The 23,012-nt window shown below is 44.8% G+C and overlaps 1 protein-coding gene across 1 annotated transcript in view; it reads right to left on the reverse strand.

Moving 5' to 3' along the window:
• Positions 1–281: 281 nt before the first annotated feature.
• dlg4b (discs, large homolog 4b (Drosophila)) overlaps positions 282–23,012 on the reverse strand; it is a 53,317-nt gene continuing 30,586 nt past the window's right edge. Inside the window, 18 exon segments of the mRNA XM_028564765.1 lie at positions 282–402; positions 757–848; positions 1,552–1,661; positions 2,807–2,979; positions 3,057–3,158; positions 5,393–5,533; positions 5,536–5,564; positions 6,393–6,569; positions 7,030–7,126; positions 8,074–8,176; positions 9,413–9,447; positions 10,114–10,227; positions 10,341–10,529; positions 11,483–11,633; positions 11,820–11,956; positions 12,344–12,513; positions 15,174–15,298; positions 16,492–16,542. Of these exon segments, the coding sequence (XP_028420566.1) occupies positions 296–402; positions 757–848; positions 1,552–1,661; positions 2,807–2,979; positions 3,057–3,158; positions 5,393–5,533; positions 5,536–5,564; positions 6,393–6,569; positions 7,030–7,126; positions 8,074–8,176; positions 9,413–9,447; positions 10,114–10,227; positions 10,341–10,529; positions 11,483–11,633; positions 11,820–11,956; positions 12,344–12,513; positions 15,174–15,298; positions 16,492–16,542 (2,103 nt within the window). The 3' untranslated portion in view covers positions 282–295.

Consider the following 23,012-nt stretch of genomic DNA (forward strand, 5'->3'; position numbering starts at 1 on the left):
CAAACACACACGCACACACACTCAAGCACACACACACCATTTTCACATCACGTAAATAAATAAATAAATAGATAAATAAATAAATAGGATATTATAAATACTTCAATACCAACTGAACTCTACAGTCCTGATTCATTATTCACTGATCAATCATCAAAACATCTTTCTTAGTTCGACAGCATCCGTCCAATCACCACGTTGCTCGTCTTCACCCCGTAGAAAGAAAAATAAGAAACCGTCAGGTCACGACGGCAGTCTCCATGGAGACGGCGCCCGTCGTTGGCAGTGCGTCCAATCAGAGCCTGTCGCGAGCGGGAACCCAGATGTACGGGCCGCTCTGCTCCTCTATGACGGCTTTGACCAGATGGTAGACCTCCTCGAAGCTGTCGCCATGCACGATGGCTGCACATACACACACACAGAGACACACACACACACAGAGACACAGACACACACACACACACACACAGAGACACACACACACACACACACACACACACACACACACACACACACACACACACACACACACACACACACACACACACACACACACACACACACACACACACACACACACACACACACACACACACACACACACACACACACACACACACACACACACACACACACACACACACACACACACACACACACACACACACACACCCACACACAGACACACACAGTTAACACCAAACTGAAACCATAAAGTTTGTCTTGTAGCTGCATGAAGTGTGCGTTGGTTTTTACCCGTGAAACACTCAAGGAAGTCTTGTTCCAGTTTGATGGCTCGATCCAGAGCTTTCCTCGCCTGATCCTCCGACAGACGCTTATTCAGATCCCTGCACACACACACACACACACACACACACACACACACACACACACACACACACACACACACACACACACACACACACAGCATGAACTTTTATATTTGTTGCTGATAACATTAGTCATTTGTCAGAGAGTACTTATTTCATGACCTCAGTCAGTGTGTTTACATGCCTAGCAGGAAACAGTAATCCTGTACAATAAAACCTCTGACAATGTGAAAGCTCAAACCATCTACTCATTAGATAGACAAGGAAACCCCCAAACACACCTGCAATATTTGCAAGGGCATAAAAATACAAATCAACTAAACCAGTATTGACCTATTGGACACAAAAATACAACCAGATCTCATATATTGTGCAATAATGGGTGTAAGAGCCATTTTCATGTATCGTGTGTGTAGGTCACAAGTTGTCCACTAGGTGTCACTATTTTACTTAGGGTATTTAAGAAGGAACCTGTTGCCAGGTAACTTGTATGTTGTTAGTTTGAGGAGCACAAATAGTGATGTGTATGAACTGATGAAGTGTTTATGGAGCATGATGGACACAGGTGATTCTAGAAACTTTTTGAAAATGGGTCAAATGTGACCCCCGAGGAAAACAGGTGGGTGAAAATGTGTGTGAATGCAATTTAACCCTCCTGATTTTACCCTGGGTAAGGGGTTTACATGGTATTTGGGATACCCAAATATAATCACTGACTTACAGGATGTTCTCCAGGGATCGTGGTCGGATGAAGATGGCGATGGGTTGAAGCTGAGCGGCCTGCAGCCTCCTCACAGCATTGGCCGACACGTCCAGGATGCAGTGCTTCCCCTGGTGACACACACACAGAAACACGGTTACCACAGTAACTGTAACTAGGGATGCACCGAATCCAGATTTTTGGGGTTCAGCCGAATACCGAATCCACTGGTTAAGATTCTGCTGAATCAGAAACCGAATACCGAATCCTACTCCCATCCTCAGCCCATGGTCAACACAAGTTTTTAGCTGTGACTGTCCTTCCTTTGCCATACATGAAGTTGCTGCATTTTGGCTGCTCCTTCATGCACAACTCGTATTCTTTCGGATGTTTCATACCAAATGTTGTAACGGCGGCCATGTTGTGTATTGTTTAGGGTCCTCGCCACCATGAGACCAATCAGCATTGCAAATTGAACATGTAGTTGGACTTGAATCGCCTTCTTTTGACTGAAAGTACTGATAAACAACACTTGTTCTGCTCACCAGTTCCATGTCCACTTACTCACAGCCTGCTGCATTGAACGCTCCACCTACGTAAACACCTTCCCGTAATCAACGGTGGCGTCATTATGGCGACCAGCGTAGCTCGCCTAGTGCAAGCCGCAGGGTTCGGTATGCTGGGAACAAATTCTACGGTTCGGCAGAAACCCAACCCCGTCAAAAAGCCCAAATATTCAGCCGGATCAGAAGCCAAATCCTGGATTCGGTGCATCCCTAACTGTAACACCGTATCAGAGTAGATTAGATTTAACTTTATTGTCATTGTTGAGTACAAGTACAAAGACAACGAAATGCAGTTTGCGTCTAGAAGTGCAAAAAAGCAGAAAAGTGCAATGTGATATATATAAAGTATAGACAGGTGACGCATAGGCAGGACAAGAAATATATTGCAGTGTTATAAGAGCAGAATAAATATGGCTATGTAATGTATGAACAACATGTACAGATATGTGCAATGTAGTAGCAGTGAAATTATACTAGTAGTAAGAATTATATAGATATATGCAGTGTATTAACAGAATATATAATGAGAAAAACTACCACATAGACAGATATGTACAGTATGTACAGCTATGTGCAGTGTGGTAACATTATAAGAGTAGTAGAATAAGTGTATGTGCAGGATGACTAGTGTGAAGAGCAGTAGCTATGTACAGGTGTGATTACAGTATGTGTATGTATAACCCTGTCCCCACGGTCACAGCGAGCCTCACCTGCTCGGCCACCTGTCGGACGCTCTGCACCGACGTCCCGTACAGGTGGTTGTTGTACTGCCCCGCCTCGATGAAGCGGTGCGACTGGATGTCCCGCTCCATCTGTTCCCGTGACGACACAAAGTGGTAGTCCCGCCCGTCGGCCTCGTAGTCCCTCTGAGGGCGAGTCGTGTCTGTGCAGAGAGAGAGAGAGAGAGCGACGTCACTTCCTGTTTGCGTGTGTCATGTTTTCTGTGTTAACGAGACTTACGAGGCACGCAGGAGCCGAACTTGTCCGGGAAGTCAGACAGCAGGTCGTCGTTGACTCGGTCTTTGGTCGGTCCCAGGATGATGACAGGACGAGCGTAGTCCACTGTGGACAGAGACACAGGAAACTTTATTTACACCTGTCTTTAGGCCTCCTGCACACTGGCTGTGTGGTGTGAGTGTGGCGTGAGTGTGGCGTGAGCGTGGCGTTTCTGTTGCATGTCGGCTGCGTGGTGTTTTCTACGTCTTTACACACCAGAAAGGTGTCTGACGCGGCGCTGCTGCTGCTAGCCTTGTCTGGATATATGGATGTTTCCCATAAACATAAATATATTCTGATCTGATTACAGCAAAGACAACGTCAGCAGTATTGACGGCAGTATAGACTCCAGAATATTTCCTTCTGGATTGACCGGTGACATATTAGAAAATCAATAATTATTTATTATTATTTTTTAAATTACATTCATATATCTGCATTTATGTCAAACCCTCGAGACTTTCAAACATCACCATGTCATTTATTAATATGTATTCGTGTCTAAATGACATATAAACATCTTTTCCTATTCTATGTTGCCTGGAAACACTTCCAACACGCTGGCGTGTCACGTGAAAAATAGGCGTCGGTCCTATTTCTAGCACTATTTCTTCACACGTTTTCTGACACGTGCGCTTCACGCCGGCAGTGTGCACGCTCTAACCTGTTACCATGGGAGCCCAAATAAAAACGGACAAATTTAAATTTAAATTTGAAGTCCTCCTGTTTGCTTCCTGTGTCTAACTCTGCCACTCCCATCTGCCTGCCCTCCCATCACTTGATTCACTTCACCTGTTCATCCTCCCCACTCAGCTGTTCCCCATTCACTCACTCATAGCCAGATTATCTCAGTGCTTTTGCCCTAGCTTTCCATTGTCTTGTTGTTTGACCTGTACCTAGTTTTTGACCCTGCCTGTTTATGCTTTTCAAAACTTCACCCCAACCTTAACCTTTTTGTACTTTTGCTTGACTGAAATTTTGAACTGTCCCATTATTATGCCGCATGTCAGTTAATGTACTTTTTTTAAATGACGCCCAATCTGTTCTGACCAAGATCGTTAAAAGAGTGACGTCAAGAGGCCTGACCAAGCCAGGAGCGAATGACTTGAAAGCCCCCTGCGCCTGACTGAGACGCTAAAGGAGACTTTTTTCATCAGGAACAAATGACAAAGGCACTTGACCAAGGGTCGGTTTCTGACGCGCTGGGAGTGAGAATGAGTTGCGATAAACAGAGACAAAACATGACCAAGGACAGATATTTTCTGTTTGTAGTGATAGATGTGGTTTGTCATTAAAAGGTAACTTTTCATTTGGCTAGTAGTTTCCATATGAGACAGGCTTTTTCTGTAACACAAACGCCATCTATTGGTGCTATTCTGCAGACTTTAGCGTACATTCTTACTCACCTTCACCAGTCTGCAGTAGCCTGTTTCATGGTAAGTCGCGTATACTGAGCTCCACTGTTATAGTTAGGTAAATGTGTTCATTGTGATATTATGTTAGTAGGCATGTAGAATATCCACACGGGAGGTCTCTAATTTTATGTTAGAGACCATTTTTGTTTTGTTTCTTATTTTTTAGCTTAAATGAAAAAGTCCACCACGTTGTGCTAGCTTGCTAGTCTGGTTGAGGCCTAGCTTGATAACCTAACATTTATGATACAACCGTGGCAACAGTAAACTGTATACTTTCAGTTTTCATTTAGCTAACTGGAGCTCTTTATAGTGACAAACGTGATTGTGAAACACTATTCTGCTATTTACCAGGCACAGTTGTCTACTTTTGTGATTTCATACTGGTATTTTGTTAATGTCATGTGTAATACTGTTAACCAGTCTGCAGTAGCCTGTTTCATGCTAACTGGAGCTCTTTATAGCGACAAAAGTCATTTGTGAAACACTATTCTGCTATTTATAAGAATAAACGGCTAGCCAGCGAAAGGCAAAGGCTTTCTCTGTAACACCATACAACGCAGTACGGATAATGATCGCCTCTCTTTGTAGCTGTGTGTCTCAATTGTGGTCGTTTTCCTTCTTTTAGGGTTGATATGTGTACGTTTTGAGTCTCTTTGTGGTAGTGTTTATTCTTTCTTGGTCGTTTTGTGTCACATTTTCCGTCTTTGTGATTATGTTGTGTATCTTTTTAGTAATTTGGCGTCTCTTTGTGGTCAAGTTGACTCTCGTTGTGTTTGTGTTGCGTCTGTTTTAGGGGCCCCAGACATTTAGATCCTTGGAGTAAGCTCATGTGTAAGAGACAGATTGTGTAGTTTCCACTAAGGTCAAAGGTCAGTGTTTCCTTACCTTCAATCTGAGTGACGAGCTCGTAGCTGTGAACGAACCCTTCTCGACCTGCGAGGAGAAAACACTCAGTTACAAATTGAACATGTTTTAATTCATTCACTGTTTCCTGTTTGTTAAGAGAACCGAAGTTGTACCTTTCCCCTTCATGCGTGACCACTCTTTCCTCTCCACTCTGAAACACATAGACACCATTTGTTCACATCAGGATGTATTAGGCCACAACCCCATCCTCCACCTTGCCCCCCAACCCTCCTCCTCAATAGCATTTAAAGCTACAGACACAGAAATGGCACATCCTAAGGAAAGCTCATTGTGGGACTGGCTCTAGTGGCTGTAATTCTGCACCAAGGCTGAATTTCGGGAAACAGACTTCAGATACAGTATTAGGGGACCACTAAGGTCTATATAAAAGAGACTTCAGATACAGTATTAGGGGACCACTAAGGTCTATATAAAAGAGACTTCAGATACAGTATTAGGGGACCACTAAGGTCTATATAAAAGAGACTTCAGATACAGTATTAGGGGACCACTAAGGTCTATATAAAAGAGACTTCAGATACAGTATTAGGGGACCACTAAGGTCTATATAAAAGAGACTTCAGATACAGTATTAGGGGACCACTAAGGCCTATATAAAAGAGACTTCAGATACAGTATTAGTGGACCACTAAGGTCTATACTGTATAAAGAGACTTCAGATACAGTATTAGGGGACCTCTAAGGCCTATATAAAAGCATCCAAAAAGCAGGACCTTTAAAGTTGTAATTTATGACAGATCTGTGCCTAATATAGAGGCCACCATGTGTATCTGAAAATTTTATAAAGTGACAGAAAGTTTAGAAGAAGCTTTTAGCTCAAAGAAAACAACACATTTGCAAAAAGAAACATTTAGTTCTTCTAAACTAAGACTTCTTTCGACTGAAACTGTGGAGGATCCAGTACATTACCCTGAGGAACTCCTTAATTAACGTGAATGAATGAACGTGTTATATGAACCTGTGTTTGGACGGGATGTATCCCAGTTCCTCCATCTCGCCCTGCTGGTTCACCCGTCTGGCCTGCCACCACTCGTCGTCGCTGCTGTCCATCACATGAAGAACCTCGCCAAAGTTAAAGTCCAGAGCCTGCGAGAGGACTCCACAGTCCCACTGCTTATCATAGTCAAACAGCGCCCTGAAACCAGACACCAGACGTTTGATTTGATTTGGTTTGATTTATTTAATTGTAAGAGAGTGCCTTACACATGATGAAAGGACATCAAATACAATCGAGGATAAAAACACAATAAAGTCCAAGACTTATTTCCATTGTGGTCCTCAACACACATCAGGACAAGACAAGATACTCAATGACATAACATAAAAACATTTTTCTTAAATAAATAAAAATAGTAACTTGCCCTTTAATCTATTCCGCAACCCTCTCTAGTAACCAGACCTTGATGCTCTTTTTAAAAGAGTTCAGGCTGGAAATGACTTTAACATGACGATCTAACGTTAAAAGCTGCTTATCGTAGGCATATTTCACCCCCTCTATACTGTTTTAGGTAGACGACTTCAGGTGAGTCAGGTTACCTTAGGTAGAAACTGTCTGTAGCTTGTCTGAGGGTTAGGGTTCAGGTGAGTCAGGTTACCTGAGGTAGAAGCTGCGGTTGGCTCTCAGACTTCCAGACGAGTTGTTCATCATCTGCTCTCTCAGGTCGTGGATCTTTGCTTCGAAGCGACTGTACTCTGCACACAACAACACAGCAGCACATCAACTCAACAACACAACAACACAAAAACAGAACAGATCAGACGCTGCTCACATTTATATAACTCAGAGCAACGTGACACAGTTTGATATTTCAAACAACACTGTTACCTGCCAGAAGCAAGGACTACAGGTAGGACTGTTAAGGCCCTGACACACCAACCCGATATTCGGCCGTCGGACAGTCTGGCGAGGTCAGTGACTCGAGTCTGTTGGGTGTGTTCCGTGCCGATGTCCATCAGAGTGGCCATCCGCCTTCATTTTGGCCGATTTGACATGTTGAATCGGAAGGCGGGCAGTCAGACTCAATGACCAATCTGATTGGTGGAGCGCTAACCCGGAAATGATGCCTCTCAAAATCTGACAAAAAATTTTAAGCTGACCTTTGTTGATCTGAAATTCAGACAGATTCAACAACTGCATGGCCTATTTCTTACTTAAAATGTTTTCAGAAACATGTTTCGGTGAACGATCTTTGTAAAATATGAGATGGTCTTCCGAACGAGCCGCCATTATGCTCCGTTGTAAAATCCGGGAGCAGATAGACCCACCTGACACATTTGTCCAATCAGCTGCCGGTGTTCATTTTTGGGGCGACAATACAGATTTGTGCCGCCTGCTGTTATGGAGACGTATTACGTCTCACGCATGCGCAGAACGTACACTCAAGTCGGCGTCGCTTTGGTGTGTTCTGAGGCCCTTTTTGACCTCGGGGAGGCTGTCAGTCCAACTGCTTTTTCTGCTGACCAAAAGATGAAACAATGCTGCAACTTCACCCCGAATTGCCCCGAGTCTACCAAACTACAGGTATGAAAGTGACCTTAAAGTGCAAATGTTCCTTGCTGATTCATCCTTTTTAACTGCTGTACAACATCTGACATGCAACTCAAGTTAGGATGTAAAAATGTGTGTGTGCGTGTCTCACCTTCAGGTCTGTACTGAGCCACGATGGTCACCATCTGTCCGGCGTTCTTCAGAGCTGCTGCAGCTTGTTCATGTGTCGCATACCGGAGATCCACACCATTAACCTGCACATGCACACACACACACATGCACACACACATATACACACATGCACACACACACATAGACACGCACAGATACAGACACACGCACAGACACACACGCACACACAGACACACACATACAGACACACACACACATACAGTTTAAGTATCCAAACCTCAACCTGAAACAGTGAAATCAGTCTGACACATGGTGGTGACAGCAGGAACTGAAGTTCGGCTTTGGAGAATTTTAACAATCTTTTAAAACAGTTAGACAGACATTGTTCTTTTGGTAATGTCATAAAGTTATTAATATCAATGGATTAAATATATATATATATATATATATATATATATATATTTCAGATGTGTCCAGAAAGACAGAATCCCAAAGAAAATTGTGAATTTATTAAAATGGGTAACCATCTGATGAGGATCTGGTCCCCTTGACAAACCCATGATATCTGAGTATGTTTCCAGATGATGTCCAGATGTTTTTATGTTGTGGATACTCACATTTCGGCAGGGATGAGGACCTGGTCCTCCAAATCATTGTTTTCTCTGATATCTGAGATTATATTTCAGATGTATCCAGATGTGTATTGGTACTCACGCTGAGGATCTGGTCCCCCTTGTTTTCTCTGATATCTGAGTATGCCACCACCATTTCCAGATGTGTCCAGATGTTGTTCTATTTTGGTCTATCTGACCACATCACCTTCTTGAGGATCTGGACGCTGAGGACCCCCCTTGTTTTCTCTGATATCTGAGTATGTTTCCACATGTGTTCAGATGTGTTTTGGGTGATTCCTCACGCTGAGGACCTGGTCCCCGAGGGAGGTTGGCGGTGGTTGTTTTCTCTGATATCTGAGTTATTTTTCCAGATGTGTTCAGATGTGTGCAGATCAACAATCTTGTCCCTGATGTCCTGAGGACTTTGGTGCCCATGGTAGTGATGTTGGATGCTGGTTGTTTTTTCAGGTGTCTTTGATATCTGAGGTATATTTTCCAGATGTGGTTCGGATGGGGCTGTGTTTTGAAAACTCACTGGCTAGGAGGATCTGGTCCCCCTTGTTTTTCCTCATCAGATGGATATCTGATGTATGAATTTTCTTTGGGATTCTGTGTTTCACTGTTAGAATGTACATATGATTACAATTGAGGCATTCCTGACCAAAATCAGCAAGGGGTCCCCCTTGTTTTCCCTGATATCTATAGTATGTTTCCAGATGTGTCCAGATGTTTATGGGTACTCACGCTGAGGATCTGGTCCCCCTTGTTTTCCCTGATATCTGAGTATGTTTCCAGATGTGTCCAGATGTGTGTGGATACTCACGCTGAGGACCTGGTCCTCCTTGTTTTCTCTGATATCTGAGTATATTTCCAGATGTATCCAGATGTGTATTGGTACTCACGCTGAGGATCTGGTCCCCCTTGTTTTCTCTGATATCTGAGTATGTTTCCAGATGTGTCCAGATGTGTGTGGGTACTCACGCTGAGGATCTGGTCCCCCTTGTTTTCTCTGATATCTGAGTATGTTTCCACATGTGTTCAGATGTGTGTAGGTGCTCACGCTGAGGACCTGGTCCCCCTTGTTTTCTCTGATATCTGAGTATATTTCCAGATGTGTTCAGATGTGTGTAGGTGCTCACGCTGAGGACCTGGTCCTCCTTGTTTTCTCTGATATCTGAGTATATTTCCAGCTGTATCCAGATGTGTATTGCTACTCACGCTGAGGATCTGGTCCCCCTTGTTTTCCCTGATATCTGAGTATGTTTCCAGATGTGTGTGGGTACTCACACTGAGGACCTGGTCCCCCTTGTTTTCTCTGATATCTGAGTATGTTTCCAGATGTGTCCAGATGTTTATGGGTACTCACGCTGAGGACCTGGTCCCCCTTGTTTTCCCTGATATCTGAGTATGTTTCCAGATGTGTCCAGATGTTTATGGGTACTCACGCTGAGGACCTGGTCCTCCTTGTTTTCTCTGATGTCTGAGTATATTTCCAGATGTATCCAGATGTGTATTGGTACTCACGCTGAGGACCTGGTCCTCCTTGTTTTCCCTGATATCTGAGTATGTTTCCAGATGTGTATGGGTACTCACGCTGAGGACCTGGTCCCCCTTATTTTCTCTGATATCTGAGTATATTTCCAGATGTATCCAGATGTGTATTGGTACTCACGCTGAGGATCTGGTCCCCCTTGTTTTCTCTGATATCTGAGTATGTTTCCAGATGTGTTCAGATGTGTGTAGGTGCTCACGCTGAGGACCTGGTCCTCCTTGTTTTCTCTGATATCGGAGTATATTTCCAGCTGTATCAGATGTGTATTGGTACTCAGGGAGGATCTGGTCCCCTTGTTTTCCCGGATATCTGAGTATGTTTCCAGATGTGTCCAGATGTTTATGGGTACTCACGCTGAGGACCTGGCCCCATGTTTCTCTGATATCAGATGAAACAATGTGTGTGGGTCAAGGACCTGGTAGGTTTTCTGGTATCATTTGTTTCATATGTGTCAGATGTGTAATATAGTGAGATCTGGTCCCCCAATGTTTTTTCTGATATCTGAGTAGGCCCAGATGTGTCCAGGTGTGGGTACTCACGCTGAGGATCTGGTCCCCATTTAAAATATATTAAAAACGGTTTGAGAGGATGTTAGATGAAGTCGCCGTCCTCTCCTCCATTATGTTGATAGGGTGGAGCCACGCTACGCAAACCGGGGGTCGCCCTCTCCCATCATGCCTTGGGGGTGTGTGTATCGTGTGGAGACGGAGGATGTTTGTGTGTGTGTGTGTGTGTGCAGTGTGTGTGTGTAGGTTTTGTGTCATTTCTTTCATATACCCTGAGACAAAACAATGTTTCTCTGTGTGTGTTACATTTAAAATATATTAAAAAACATTTGAGACATGTTACATTTAGTGCACACACATTATAGATAGGGTTAGGTACCGAAACCCGGTGCTAATACGTGTGTGTGTGTGTATGTATGTGTGTGTGTGTGTGTGTGTGTGTGTGTGTGTGTGTGTGTGTGTCTCTCTCTCTCTGTGTGTGTCTGTGTGTGTGTGTGTGTGTGTGTGTGTGTCTCTCTCTGTGTGTGTGTGTGTGTGTGTGTGTGTGTGTGTGTCTGTGTGTGTGTGTGTGTGTGTGTGTGTGTCTCTCTGTGTGTGTGTGTGTGTGTGTGTCTGTGTGTGTGTGTGTCTCTCTGTGTGTGTGTGTGTGTGTGTGTGTCTGTGTGTGTGTGTGTGTGTGTCTGTGTGTGTGTGTGTGTGTGTGTGTGTGTCTCTCTCTCTCTGTGTGTGTGTGTGTGTGTGTGTGTGTGTACGTACAGCTGGTGAGGTCGGGGGGGCTGTAGCGGTCTGCAGGGTGCATGTACTGCGTGGTGGGTGCCGCCACCTTCAGGTACACCACCTCGCCCGTGTTCTTCAGCGCCACCACGGCGTCTTCGTGGAGGATGTCCTCCAGAGACACGTGGTTCACCTGCCGGGGTCAAAGGTCACGTTACACTGAACTACACCTGCCGGGGTCAAAGGTCACGTTACACTGAACTACACCTGCCGGGGTCAAAGGTCACGTTACACTGAACTACACCTGCCGGGGTCAAAGGTCACGTTACAGCATCTGAGATATATATATATATATATATATTTTTTTTTTTTTACGTACGGCCAGGATTTTGTCCCCGATCTGTAGCCGTCCGTCGCGGTGAGCTGCTCCTCCCTCGATGATCTTGGTGACGTAGATGCTGTTGTCTCCGGGAACGTGTTGGTTCCCCACACCGCCCGCTATACTGAACCCCAGACCTGGTAGGACAGACAGGCATACAGATAGGTACAGAGAAGCAGACAGACAGGTACAGAGAGGCAGGCAGACAGACAGGTACAGAGGCAGAGAGACAGGTACAGGGGCAGGGAGACAGGTACAGAGAGGCAGAGAGACAGGTACAGAGACAGAGAGACAGGTACAGAGAGGCAGACAGACAGGTACAGGGACAGAGAGACAGGTACAGGGGCAGAGAGACATAGAGGCAGAGAGACAGGTACAGAGAGGCAGACAGACAGGTACAGGGACAGAGAGACAGGTACAGGGGCAGAAGGACAGAGAGACAGGGACAGACAGACAGGTACACAAAGAAATGAACATTAAAAGCATTCATGTTCTGAAATCTGTCTCCTCGTCTCCTTTCCTACCTTTGGGTCCCTTCATGAGTTTTATCTGTGTGACGCGTTCGCTGGGCGGGCGTCTCCGCAGCACATACAGCCTGACGACAGGCCCCGCCTCCTTCAGCGCCTCCACGGCGAGGGAGTGAGTGACCTCACGTACGTCCACGTCGTTAACGAACACAATGCTGTCGTTCACCCTGGAGACGGAGAGAGAAAGAGAGAGGGATCAACCATCACTGGGAGGACACTCGGCAGTGGCGCAAAAAGTGGGTATGAGCTATATGCTGCGCATAGGGGCGTAGCACCATGGGGGGAGCCAAAACGAAAAAGTAATAATAATTAAAAAATATATATTTGTTTGGTATTTTCTATATGTAGCTGCAGTTGTGCGTTTTGTAAATCATTTCTGCATTTCCTCAGTGTTATTATATAACATTTTAGAGGACTAAGAGGCTAGAGTAGGAGCCCTGTCTCATAAGATTCCATCATAGAATGTTGAGATAGAATGTTGACATAGAATGTTGACATAGAATGTTGAGATAGAATGTTGACATAGAATGTTGACTTAGAATGTTGATAGAATGTTAACATAGAATGTTGAGATAGAATGTTGACGTAGAATGTTGAGATAGAATGTTGACTTAGAATGTTAACATAAAATGTTGAGATAGAATGTTGACGTAGAATGTTGAGATAGAATGTTGAGATAGAATGTTGACTTAGAATGTTAACAGAATGTTGACGTAGAATGTTGAGATAGAATGTTGACATAGAATGTTGACATAGAATGTTGACTTAGAATGTTGATAGAATGTTAACATAGAATGTTGAGATAGAATGTTGACGTAGAATGTTGAGATAGAATGTTGACATAGAATGTTGACATAGAATGTTGATAGAATGTTAACATAGAATGTTGAGATAGAATGTTGAGATAGAATGTTGACATAGAATGTTGACATAGAATGTTAACATAGAATGTTGAGATAGAATGTTGAGATAGAATATTGACATAGAAGAGGGAGGGGGGAAGCGCCGTGAGTGCTGAGTGAGAAGGTACGAGCGTACGAGTAGTGAGTTGTCGTCTATGTATAAAGCATGTATAAAGATGTATAAAGCAAAACAGCTGTCGGGGGCTAAAAATACAAAAAGAAAAAAAGAGAGGGAAAAAGAGAGGACGGGATGGACAGCAGTTAAGAAGTGGAAGGTGAAAGGCAAAAGGTAAGATTTAAAGTGTGACGGCTTTGCTTGGAGGCTCGCACATATTCATGTTAACAGACTAGCTAGCCTTTTGGACACTGGGAATCTAGCAGCCAAATGGGGGTTTACCCAAGGGGGTAAGCCTCGCTTCAGAACTCAAACCTCCTATGGCGCCATTTTGATGCTACCAAACGATCACCCAACGTTAGCAACCCATTGACTCCCATTCATTCTGACGTCACTTTGACAGTAAATAACTTCACATCTGAAGCGTTTAAAGACTTTTTGTGTCCATTGTTTATTTCTAAAGAAACACGACGATGTATAAAAGGCTCCATTACCTTGTAGCTCACGTTATGGCTCTGTTGAAGATGCTTTTATAAAAATAGGCTAACGATTGGGTCATAACCACGAGACATATGGTGCGTTCTATTATTTATCCGTGTCGGAGTTCCGACTAGGAAAACAGACGTTGCCTAGCAACAAGCACCAACACGCCACCTTTCCTCGGATTTCCGAGCTCGGAACTCGGACAACCGTGAGGACACCGAGCGAGAATTCCGACATGGATTCCAAGATGGCAGCGCCCTGTGTGACTTGTAGTATGAATTGTTGTCATTGTTTTTGGACCGCTTTGGCTGTTTAAATGAAGATTTTAATCACGCGTTTTACTGCGTCGTTTCTCTGCCTGTTGCTATGGGAATCCGTCTTGTTTTGAGTCTAATATTGAATGAAGCCTTGTTTGCTAACATGGCTAGCGTTACTACTCGGCCAGTGCTACCATAGCAACAGCTCTCCAGGTGGTGTCCGTGTTTTTTCTCCGACTCGGACGCGCAAAACAAACCAGAACGCTTGAAGTGGGGAAATGACGTCATATCCGAGGTCCGAGTCGGTTCGTTGAGAATAACAGAACGCACCATTACTGTCACACAGTAGATAAACAAATGAGAACAGTGATGACATCACGTAGCGATGAGACCAGTGATGTGTGTGTGTGTGTGTCTGTGTGTTTGTCTGTGTGTGTGTGTGTGTGTGTGTGTGTGTGTGTGTGTGTGTGTGTGTGTTTGTGTTTCTGTGTGTGTGTCTGTGTATGTTTGTCTCTTTTGTGTGTGTGTGTGTGTGTGTGTGTGTGTGTGTGTGTGTGTGTGTGTGTTTCTATGTGTGTGTTTGTTTTTCTGTGTGTGTGTGTATGTTTGTCTCTTTTTTTTGTGTGTGTGTGTGTGTGTGTGTGTGTGTGTTTCTATGTGTGTGTTTGTTTTTCTGTGTGTGTGTGTCTGTGTGTCTATTTGTGTGTGTGTGTGTGTGTGTGTGTGTGTGTTAAATCACAATGCATTACATGTCATTTAGCTGAAGCTTTTATCCAAAATGACTTACCATTGCTATATATGTCAGAGGTCACACACCTCTGGAGCAACTAGGGGTTAGGTGCCTTGCTCAGGCACACATTGGTTGATGTATCACAGTGGGAATCAAACCCAGATCTCCCACACCAAAGGCATGTGTCATATCCACTGGGCCATCACCACCCCTCACACCCGTGTGTGTGTGTGTGTGTGTGTGTGTGTGTGTGTGTGTGTGTGTGTGTGTGTGTGTGTGTGTGTGTGTGTGTGTGTGTGTGTGTGTGTGTGTGTGTGTGTGTGTGTGTGTGTGTGTGTACCTGAGGCGTCCGTCCTGGGCAGCAGCTCCTCCAGGAATGATCTTGGTGATGAAGATGGACGGGTCGTCTCCGATGTGAGGATTATCAGTCCCTCCTGCGATGCTGAAGCCCAGACCAGAGTTACCCTGAACACACACACACAAACACACACACACACACACACACATTACAACATTATCAAAATAGTGACTTTAGTTGACAACTAATTGATTAATTGATTAATCTTTGCGGCTTTAACTGCTCCTGTGACGATAATTATAATGTTATAACAGAGTTTAAATGGTTCTGATGGTTTTGATGGTTCTGATGGTTCTGATGGATCTAATGGTTCTCTTGTTGTATCTGATGACAGCAGCTTTGTTCATCTCTTTGATTTCTTATCCAGTTCCTAAAATAACCTGCGGGGAGTTAAAAATATTCTGCTGCTGTCAGTTTATTTCCTGTGAACGCAGCTTTTAAAACAGAGCGACAGAGACCTCCCACCTCAGAGAGTTACTTCCTCTCGTCTCCCGAGAACACTAGCTCATTCTCACCTGTCACTTTATCTACTCCTCTATCTCCTCTTTACACCAAACCGCCTCTGAGTCTGAATAATGAAGATAGAGCTCAAGTTCTTTAACACTGCCATATCTAATCTACACGTGACAAAACATTGTAAAAACTTAAATATTGAAAATGCTGCTCAAAGCTGCATTCTCTCTAACATCCAGCAGGGGGAGACTCCCCCAGCTCCAAACAGAAGCCTATGACAAATGTGAGTGTGTGTGTGTGTGTGTGTGTGTGTGTGTGTGTGTCTCTTTCTGTGTGTGTGTGTGTGTATGTGTGTGTCTCTTTCTGTGTGTGTGTGTCTCTGTCTGTGTTTGTGTGTGTCTCTGTGTGTGTGTGTGTGTGTGTCTCTCTGTCTGTGTGTGTGTCTGTCTGTGTGTATGTGTGTCTCTGTGTGTGTCTGTGTGTCTCTGTGTGCGTGTGTGTTTGTGTGTGTGTATTTGCTTGTCTGTGTGTGTGTGTATTACTGTGTTTATTACTGTGTGTATTTTGTGTATTATTGCATGTATTACTGTGTGTACTGTGTTTTCTGTGTGTATTGTGTATATTGTGTGTACTGTGTGTATTGTGTGTATTGTGTGTACTGTGTGTCCACTGTGTATATTGCGTGTTTATTGTGTGTATTATTACCCTCTCCAGAGTGATCTCTTCATACTCTAGCTCTGTGTGTGTATTGTGTGTACTCTGTGTACTGTGTGTATTGTGAATATTGTGTGTACTGTGTGTACTGTGTACTGTGTGTATATTGCATGTATATTGTGTGTATTATTACCCTCTCCAGAGTGATCTCTTCGTACTCCAGCTCTCCTTCTGATCCGTTCATCTGTAAAAACAGAAAAAGATTTTTTTTTTAATCAGGATCTCTCTCTGCCGATGGCTTGTCTCCACGGCAACTCCATGGTAACAGCTGTGGAGCCCTCAGGGGGCCGGTTACCTAGGCAACTTTAACTGTAGCTATGGCGACCACCTTTCTCTCTCATATCAAGTCCTCAACAACAGGATGATTACATCACTTCCTGCAATCTGCCGTTAAAACATTCAGCCACAAACATACAAACTCCTTCACGCACGACCATGTGTATTGCTGTGTGTATTACTGTGTGTATTGCTGTGTGTATTACTGTGTGTATTGCTGTGTGTGTTAAGACAAATAATTAGTGCCATTTTAAGTTGTTTGAGTTTGTTTAGTTTTGGTCTCAATACCAATAGCGTCAGGTAGGAAAATTAAAATGAACATAACATATCACGTAAGAGGGCAGTCCTGTGCCAAAGTAGGTCAAGGAGGAGGAGCGCAGGTTACGAGTAGCTTCCGTTTCAGCTAGTGCCGACAAGCATGCAGTGAATGCGAGGAGTAGACAAACTAAGAGGAAAATTGGACAGGGTGCATCAGTGAGGAGGAGACTTCAGAGACGCTATTGGTTTTCAACCTACTACATACTACTTATTATTGCAAACTCCTGGTTTATTGTGAAACTATAAATAAATGCCTGGAGAAGGAGTTGTGAACATGTCATCTGTCATCATCCAAGCCTTTTTCAAGTTTGAGGCGATCAATGATGAAAACACCCAGATAATGTGACAGTGTGCAGGGGGGACCAGATCTCGTAGGACCTAAGGGGGAACAGATCTCGTAGGACCTCAGGGGGAACAGATCTCGTAGGACCTCAAGGGGAACAGATCTCATAGGACCTCAGGGGGAACCGATCTCGTAGGACCTCAGGGGGATCAGATCTCGTGAGGACCTCAGGGGAAACCGAACTCGTAGGAGCTCAGGGGGAACAGATATCGTAGGACCTCAGGGGGAACAGAACTCGTAGGACCTCAGAGGGAACAGATCTCGTAGGACCTCAGAGGGAACAGATCTCGTATGACCTCAGGGGGAACAGATCTCATAGGACTGCAGGGGGAACAGAACTCGTAGGACCTCAAGGGGAACAGATCTTGTATTTAAACTACTATCCTCTGTGTTGTTGGCCAGAAAACAGAAAAACAGACACAAGATCACTTAAATCAACACTAGAGAACTTTTCCCGCTTCCGTCCCCCTACAGGTTGGAAGTGTAATTGTCCATTACATTGCATTATGCAAGTTTGCCAGATCGGGTAGTGCGAGCTGTAGTTTGAATGAGACATAATGGGACAATTCCCCTTCCAACCTGTAGGGGGACAGAAGTGGGACCGTTATCTAGTGTTGCTTTTAAACTCACTAGTTACTGGATCTGTCCGTTATAAACTATCAGCTTTCAAACAGTTCAAAGTGCTGAAAGCATCAATGGGTTCGTATGGTATCGTACGACTACTGCCGGCCGGGCACATGAAAAGGTTACTCTGTCTTTTCTCTTTAACTTCCTTGACTCCTCCCAGCTAACCTCCACACCTGGGGGGAAAGTGAAACACCTTCCTGTCTACTTTGCTCTGGAAGAGATTCTCTAGAACATCTCCTCAGTAACTGCCCAAAGGCCCTTGTAGATGTTCACTATCGTATGACTGCAGTTGGTGTTGGTGGTGTTTATGAATGGTAGTGAAAAGAAGCGTAAAAAAAAGAGCCAAAAGTGTCAATAAAAGACGAAAAACGTCAGAAAAAGTTTTGATTTTTAGGACGACAAATTCTGTTCATGGTCGAATTGAAGACAGCACAAGGGTTATACAACTATCCTCTATGTTGTTGGGCAGAGAAAAGAAAAACAGACACAAAATCACTTTTTAGGGAGCCGAAACTCACCAGCTACTGGATATGTCCGTTATAAACTTTCAGCTTTCAAACAGTTCAAAGGGCTGAAAGCAACAATTCCTCATGATCGGGTTCCTATCATATCCTACGACTACCGCCGGCCGGTCACACCTCAACTCCTTAACTTCTTCAGGACATGAACACCTGGAAGGAAATGGAGGGCAGCAAATGCAGTGGAGGTGGCAGAGTCACACCTAAGGCAAGAGGCACTGGTGGGCATGATGGCATCCGGCAGAGCGGGGTTGGGCTACTTCCCAAAGAACCAGGTGGGCAAGGCCCAGGGCAAGGAGAGACACCGTCTACTCCAGGAAGAGGTCCAATCAGGGGTGGACGAAGAGCGAGTGAGTAGGGCGGTGGTTTTCTGGCAGCAGGGAGCTTGGACAAGATGGGAGAGTATACCGCAGCACTTGATCACCTGGGCAAACATCATGCAGGCAGCCTTCCAACGCATCCGATTCCTTGTGCAAACAGTCTACGATGCCCTACCAAGCCCAGCTAACATCCACACCTGGGGGGGAAAGTGAAACACCTTCCTGCCTACTTTGCTCTGGAAGAGGCTCTCTAGAACATCTCCTTAGTAGCTGCCCAAAGGCCCTAGCAGATGGCCGCTATCGTTACGGCCACAACCAGGTGCTAAAAGCAGTCGCTGAGAATGTAGCTGCAGCCATCGGCACCTGCAAACACCACCACCCTCCAAAGAAGGCAATCTCCTTTGTCAAAGCTGGAGAGAAAACCCAGCTGCAGGCTGACCTGGGAAAGCAGCTAAAGTTTCCACAACACATCACAACAACATCACTCAGTCCAGATATTATCATCACCTCCAAGGCTTTAAAACAACTGATCAGACTGGAACTAAGAGGGTCCTATCTTGCACCCGGCGCAGCGTAGCACAAAGCCCGACGCAAGTGTCTTTGCTAGTTTAAGACCAACGCAGTTGTCAGTTTCCTGTCCAGCGCCCACGTTGTTTGAATAGCAAATGCACCTGCTCCCATCTGTGACCCATGGCTGGTCTTACAGGGAGGTGTGTTCAGGTGCATTCTGGGAGTATTGATATCTTGAGGCAGCAGGAAGTGGTCGCGCCAGCCTGGCTTTTAAAGGGAATGGGAGATGATCTCTGATTGGTTTATTGCATGTTATGCCCAAACACACCTATGATTAATGAAGACACTAAGTACAACCCTTTTGAACCATGAGCCCGGCACACGGACCCTTTTTACCGCCATCAAACTAGCAAAAGTGGATTTGGACACGCCCTAAACACACCTGCGCCAGGCGCTTCACGTCGTGCACTTAGATAGTTAAAATAGGGCCCAAAGTGCCCTGGGAAGAGCGTATAGACAAAGCCAACGAGAGGAAACGTGCAAAGTACCAAGAGCTGTTGGAGAAGTCTAAAGATGGCTGGAAGACTTTCTATGAGCCTATAGAAATCGTCTGTAGAGGCTTTGCAGGGCACTCACTGTGGAAAGTCCTCAACCGGTTGGGCTTTACAGGAGCGGCCAAGAAAAGGGCCATTAAGGCCGCAAGAGATGCTGCAGAGAAAGCCACGAGCTGGCTTTGGTTGAAAAGGGCTGATCTGTGGGTTGCTGTTGGGACGCAAGTCAGGGCCTGATCAACCGTGGCTGAGTCGCTGGGAGAGTCTGATGTTGTGAGACCCAATGTCACATCACTTGTTTCCTGGGTGAAAGTCTTGTGTTTTCTCCTTAACTTCTTCAGGACATGAACACCTGTTTCCTGGGTGAAAGTCTTGTGTTTTCTCCTTAACTTCTTCAGGAGTTTTAGGAGCCAAACATTCCCCCCAATCTCCTCCCTACGAGGATCTTCACAATCTTATACAGCAGCAGTCAACGTGCTGCTGACAGTAAATATGTGGAATACATACCAATACCAGAGCTTTACTTCCCAGAGATATAAGTACGAATGCTTCAGGAGAAGAGGCTGCAGAATGAGACCATCGGAGAAAACATAAACACAACACAGTCAAACATTTCTGCAGGTTAAAAGGGCCTTTTTCCTCGAAGATGTCGCACCAAACGATTGCTCTGTCTGTGTGCCTGTCTGTCTGTCTGCCTGTCTGTCTATCTGTCTCTCTCTGTCTGCCTGTCTGTCTGTTTGTCTGTCTGTCTCTCTGCCTGTCTGTCTGTTTGTCTTTGTCTCTCTGTCTGTCTCTCTGCCTGTCTGTCTGCCTGTCTGCCTGTCTGTGTGCCTGTCTGTCTGTTTGTCTCTCTGTCTGCCTGTCTGCCTGTCTGACTGTCTGTCTGTCTCTCTGCCTGTCTGCCTGTCTGTCTATCTGCCTGTCTCTCTGCCTGTCTGTCTCTCTGTCTGTCTGTTTCTCTGCCTGTCTGTATTCGCTGCAGGCTACACAGCTGTCGACTCTACAACTCTCTCTTCATTGTGTCTTTGTGTCTCTGGAGAATCTGGAGTTATATAACGGAGAGAGAGACTGTTACAGTTCACTGTGAATTAATTACACCTCACTTCCCCTGACAGCTCTCTCTCTCCCTCTCTCTCCCTCTCTCTGTCTCTCTCTCTCTCTCTCTCTCTCTCTCTCTCTGAGTCTATGTCTCTCGGCCACCCAGGCAGAGATGACAGAGGGCCGTTCTGCTGTTTTAAAAAGGTCAGAAATATTCAAACCTCTCCACCTTTATCACAGAGTCATGATAAGCTGAGAGACGGTCCACGAGGGTTTCTGAGTCCAGAACAAATCCAGAACTTAAAAGCATAAAAATAATATGTTTCAAGCGTTTAAAATAGATAGAAAGCATCAAAACAACTGGAACAAACCTGGACTACGATGACGTTACGACTTTCTGGCTCGAGAGCACGCGAACAGGCAGAAGATCTCGGTAACTCAGACCATCAGAGGGGTCGAGACAGAGACTTTGAGGGGTCAAGACTGAGACTTTGGGGGGTCAAGACCAAAACTTTGAGGGGTTGAGACTGAGACTTTGAGGAGTTGCGACCAAGACTTTGAGGGGTTGAGACTGAGATTTTGAGGGGTTGAGAGCAGGACTTTGAGGGGTTGAGAGCAGGACTTTGAGGGGTTGAGACTGAGATTTTGAGGGGTTGAGAGCAGGACTTTGAGGGGTTGAGACTGAGATTTTGAGGGGTTGAGACCGAGACTTTGAGGGGTTGAGGCCGAGACTTTGAGGACCGAGACTTTGAGGGTTGTAGACCGAGACTTTGAGGGGTCGAGACCGAGACTTTGAGGGGTCGAGACTGAGATTTTGAGGGGTTGAGACCGAGACTTTGAGGGGTTGAGGCCGAGACTTTGAGGACCGAGACTTTGAAGGTTGTAGACCGAGACTTTGAGGGGTCGAGACCGAGACTTTGAGGGGTTGAGAGCAGGACTTTGAGGGGTTGGGACTGAGATTTTGAGGGGCTGAGCCCAATACTTTGAGGGGCTGAAGAAGTGTTCTAGAGGCCGATCTTGAGTACTACAACACTGTAGTTAGCATTTATTAAAGGTCCCATGGCATGGAAATTTGGCCCACACATGAGAGAGAGAGACATCATGGCTTTCAAACGAGCAAAGTGGCAGTTGGTCAAGGCCACACCCCCACCCTCCACCTTGCCCCCCCTCTCTCCTCCTCAATAGCTACAAACACAGAAATGGCACATCCTAAGGAAAGCTCATTGTGGTACTGGCTCTAGTGGCTGTAGTTCTGCACCAAAGCTGAATTTCGGGAAAGAGACTTCAGATACAGTATTAGGGGACCACTAAGGTCTATATAAAAGAGACTTCAGATACAGTATTAGGGGACCACTAAGGTCTATATAAAAGAGACTTCAGATACAGTATTAGGGGACCACTAAGGTCTATATAAAAGAGACTTCAGATACAGTATTAGGGGACCACTAAGGTCTATATAAAAGAGACTTCAGATACTGTATTAGGGGACCACTAAGGTCTATATAAAGAGACTTCACATACAGTATTAGGGGACCACTAAGGTCTATATAAAAGAGACTTCAGATACAGTATTAGGGGACCACTAAGGTCTATATAAAGAGACTTCAGATACAGTATTAGGGGACCACTAAGGTCTATATAAAAGAGACTTCAGATACAGTATTAGGGGACCACTAAGGTCTATATAAAGAGACTTCAGATACAGTATTAGGGGACCACTAAGGTCTATATAAAAGAGACTTCAGATACAGTATTAGGGGACCACTAAGGTCTATATAAAAGAGACCTCAGATACAGTATTAGGGGACCACTAAGGTCTATATAAAAGAGACTTCAGATACAGTATTAGGGGACCACTAAGGTCTATATAAAAGAGACCTCAGATACAGTATTAGGGGACCACTAAGGTCTATATAAAAGAGACTTCAGATACAGTATTAGGGGACCACTAAGGTCTATATAAAAGAGACTTCAGATACAGTATTAGGGGACCACTAAGGTCTATATAAAAGAGACTTCAGATACAGTATTAGGGGACCACTAAGGTCTATATAAAAGAGACTTCAGATACAGTATTAGGGGACCACTAAGGTCTATATAAAAGAGACTTCTGATACAGTATTAGGGGACCACTAAGGTCTATATAAAAGAGA

Source organism: Perca flavescens, chromosome 19, assembly GCF_004354835.1.
Source record: "Perca flavescens isolate YP-PL-M2 chromosome 19, PFLA_1.0, whole genome shotgun sequence".
Lineage (NCBI taxonomy): Eukaryota > Metazoa > Chordata > Actinopteri > Perciformes > Percidae > Perca > Perca flavescens.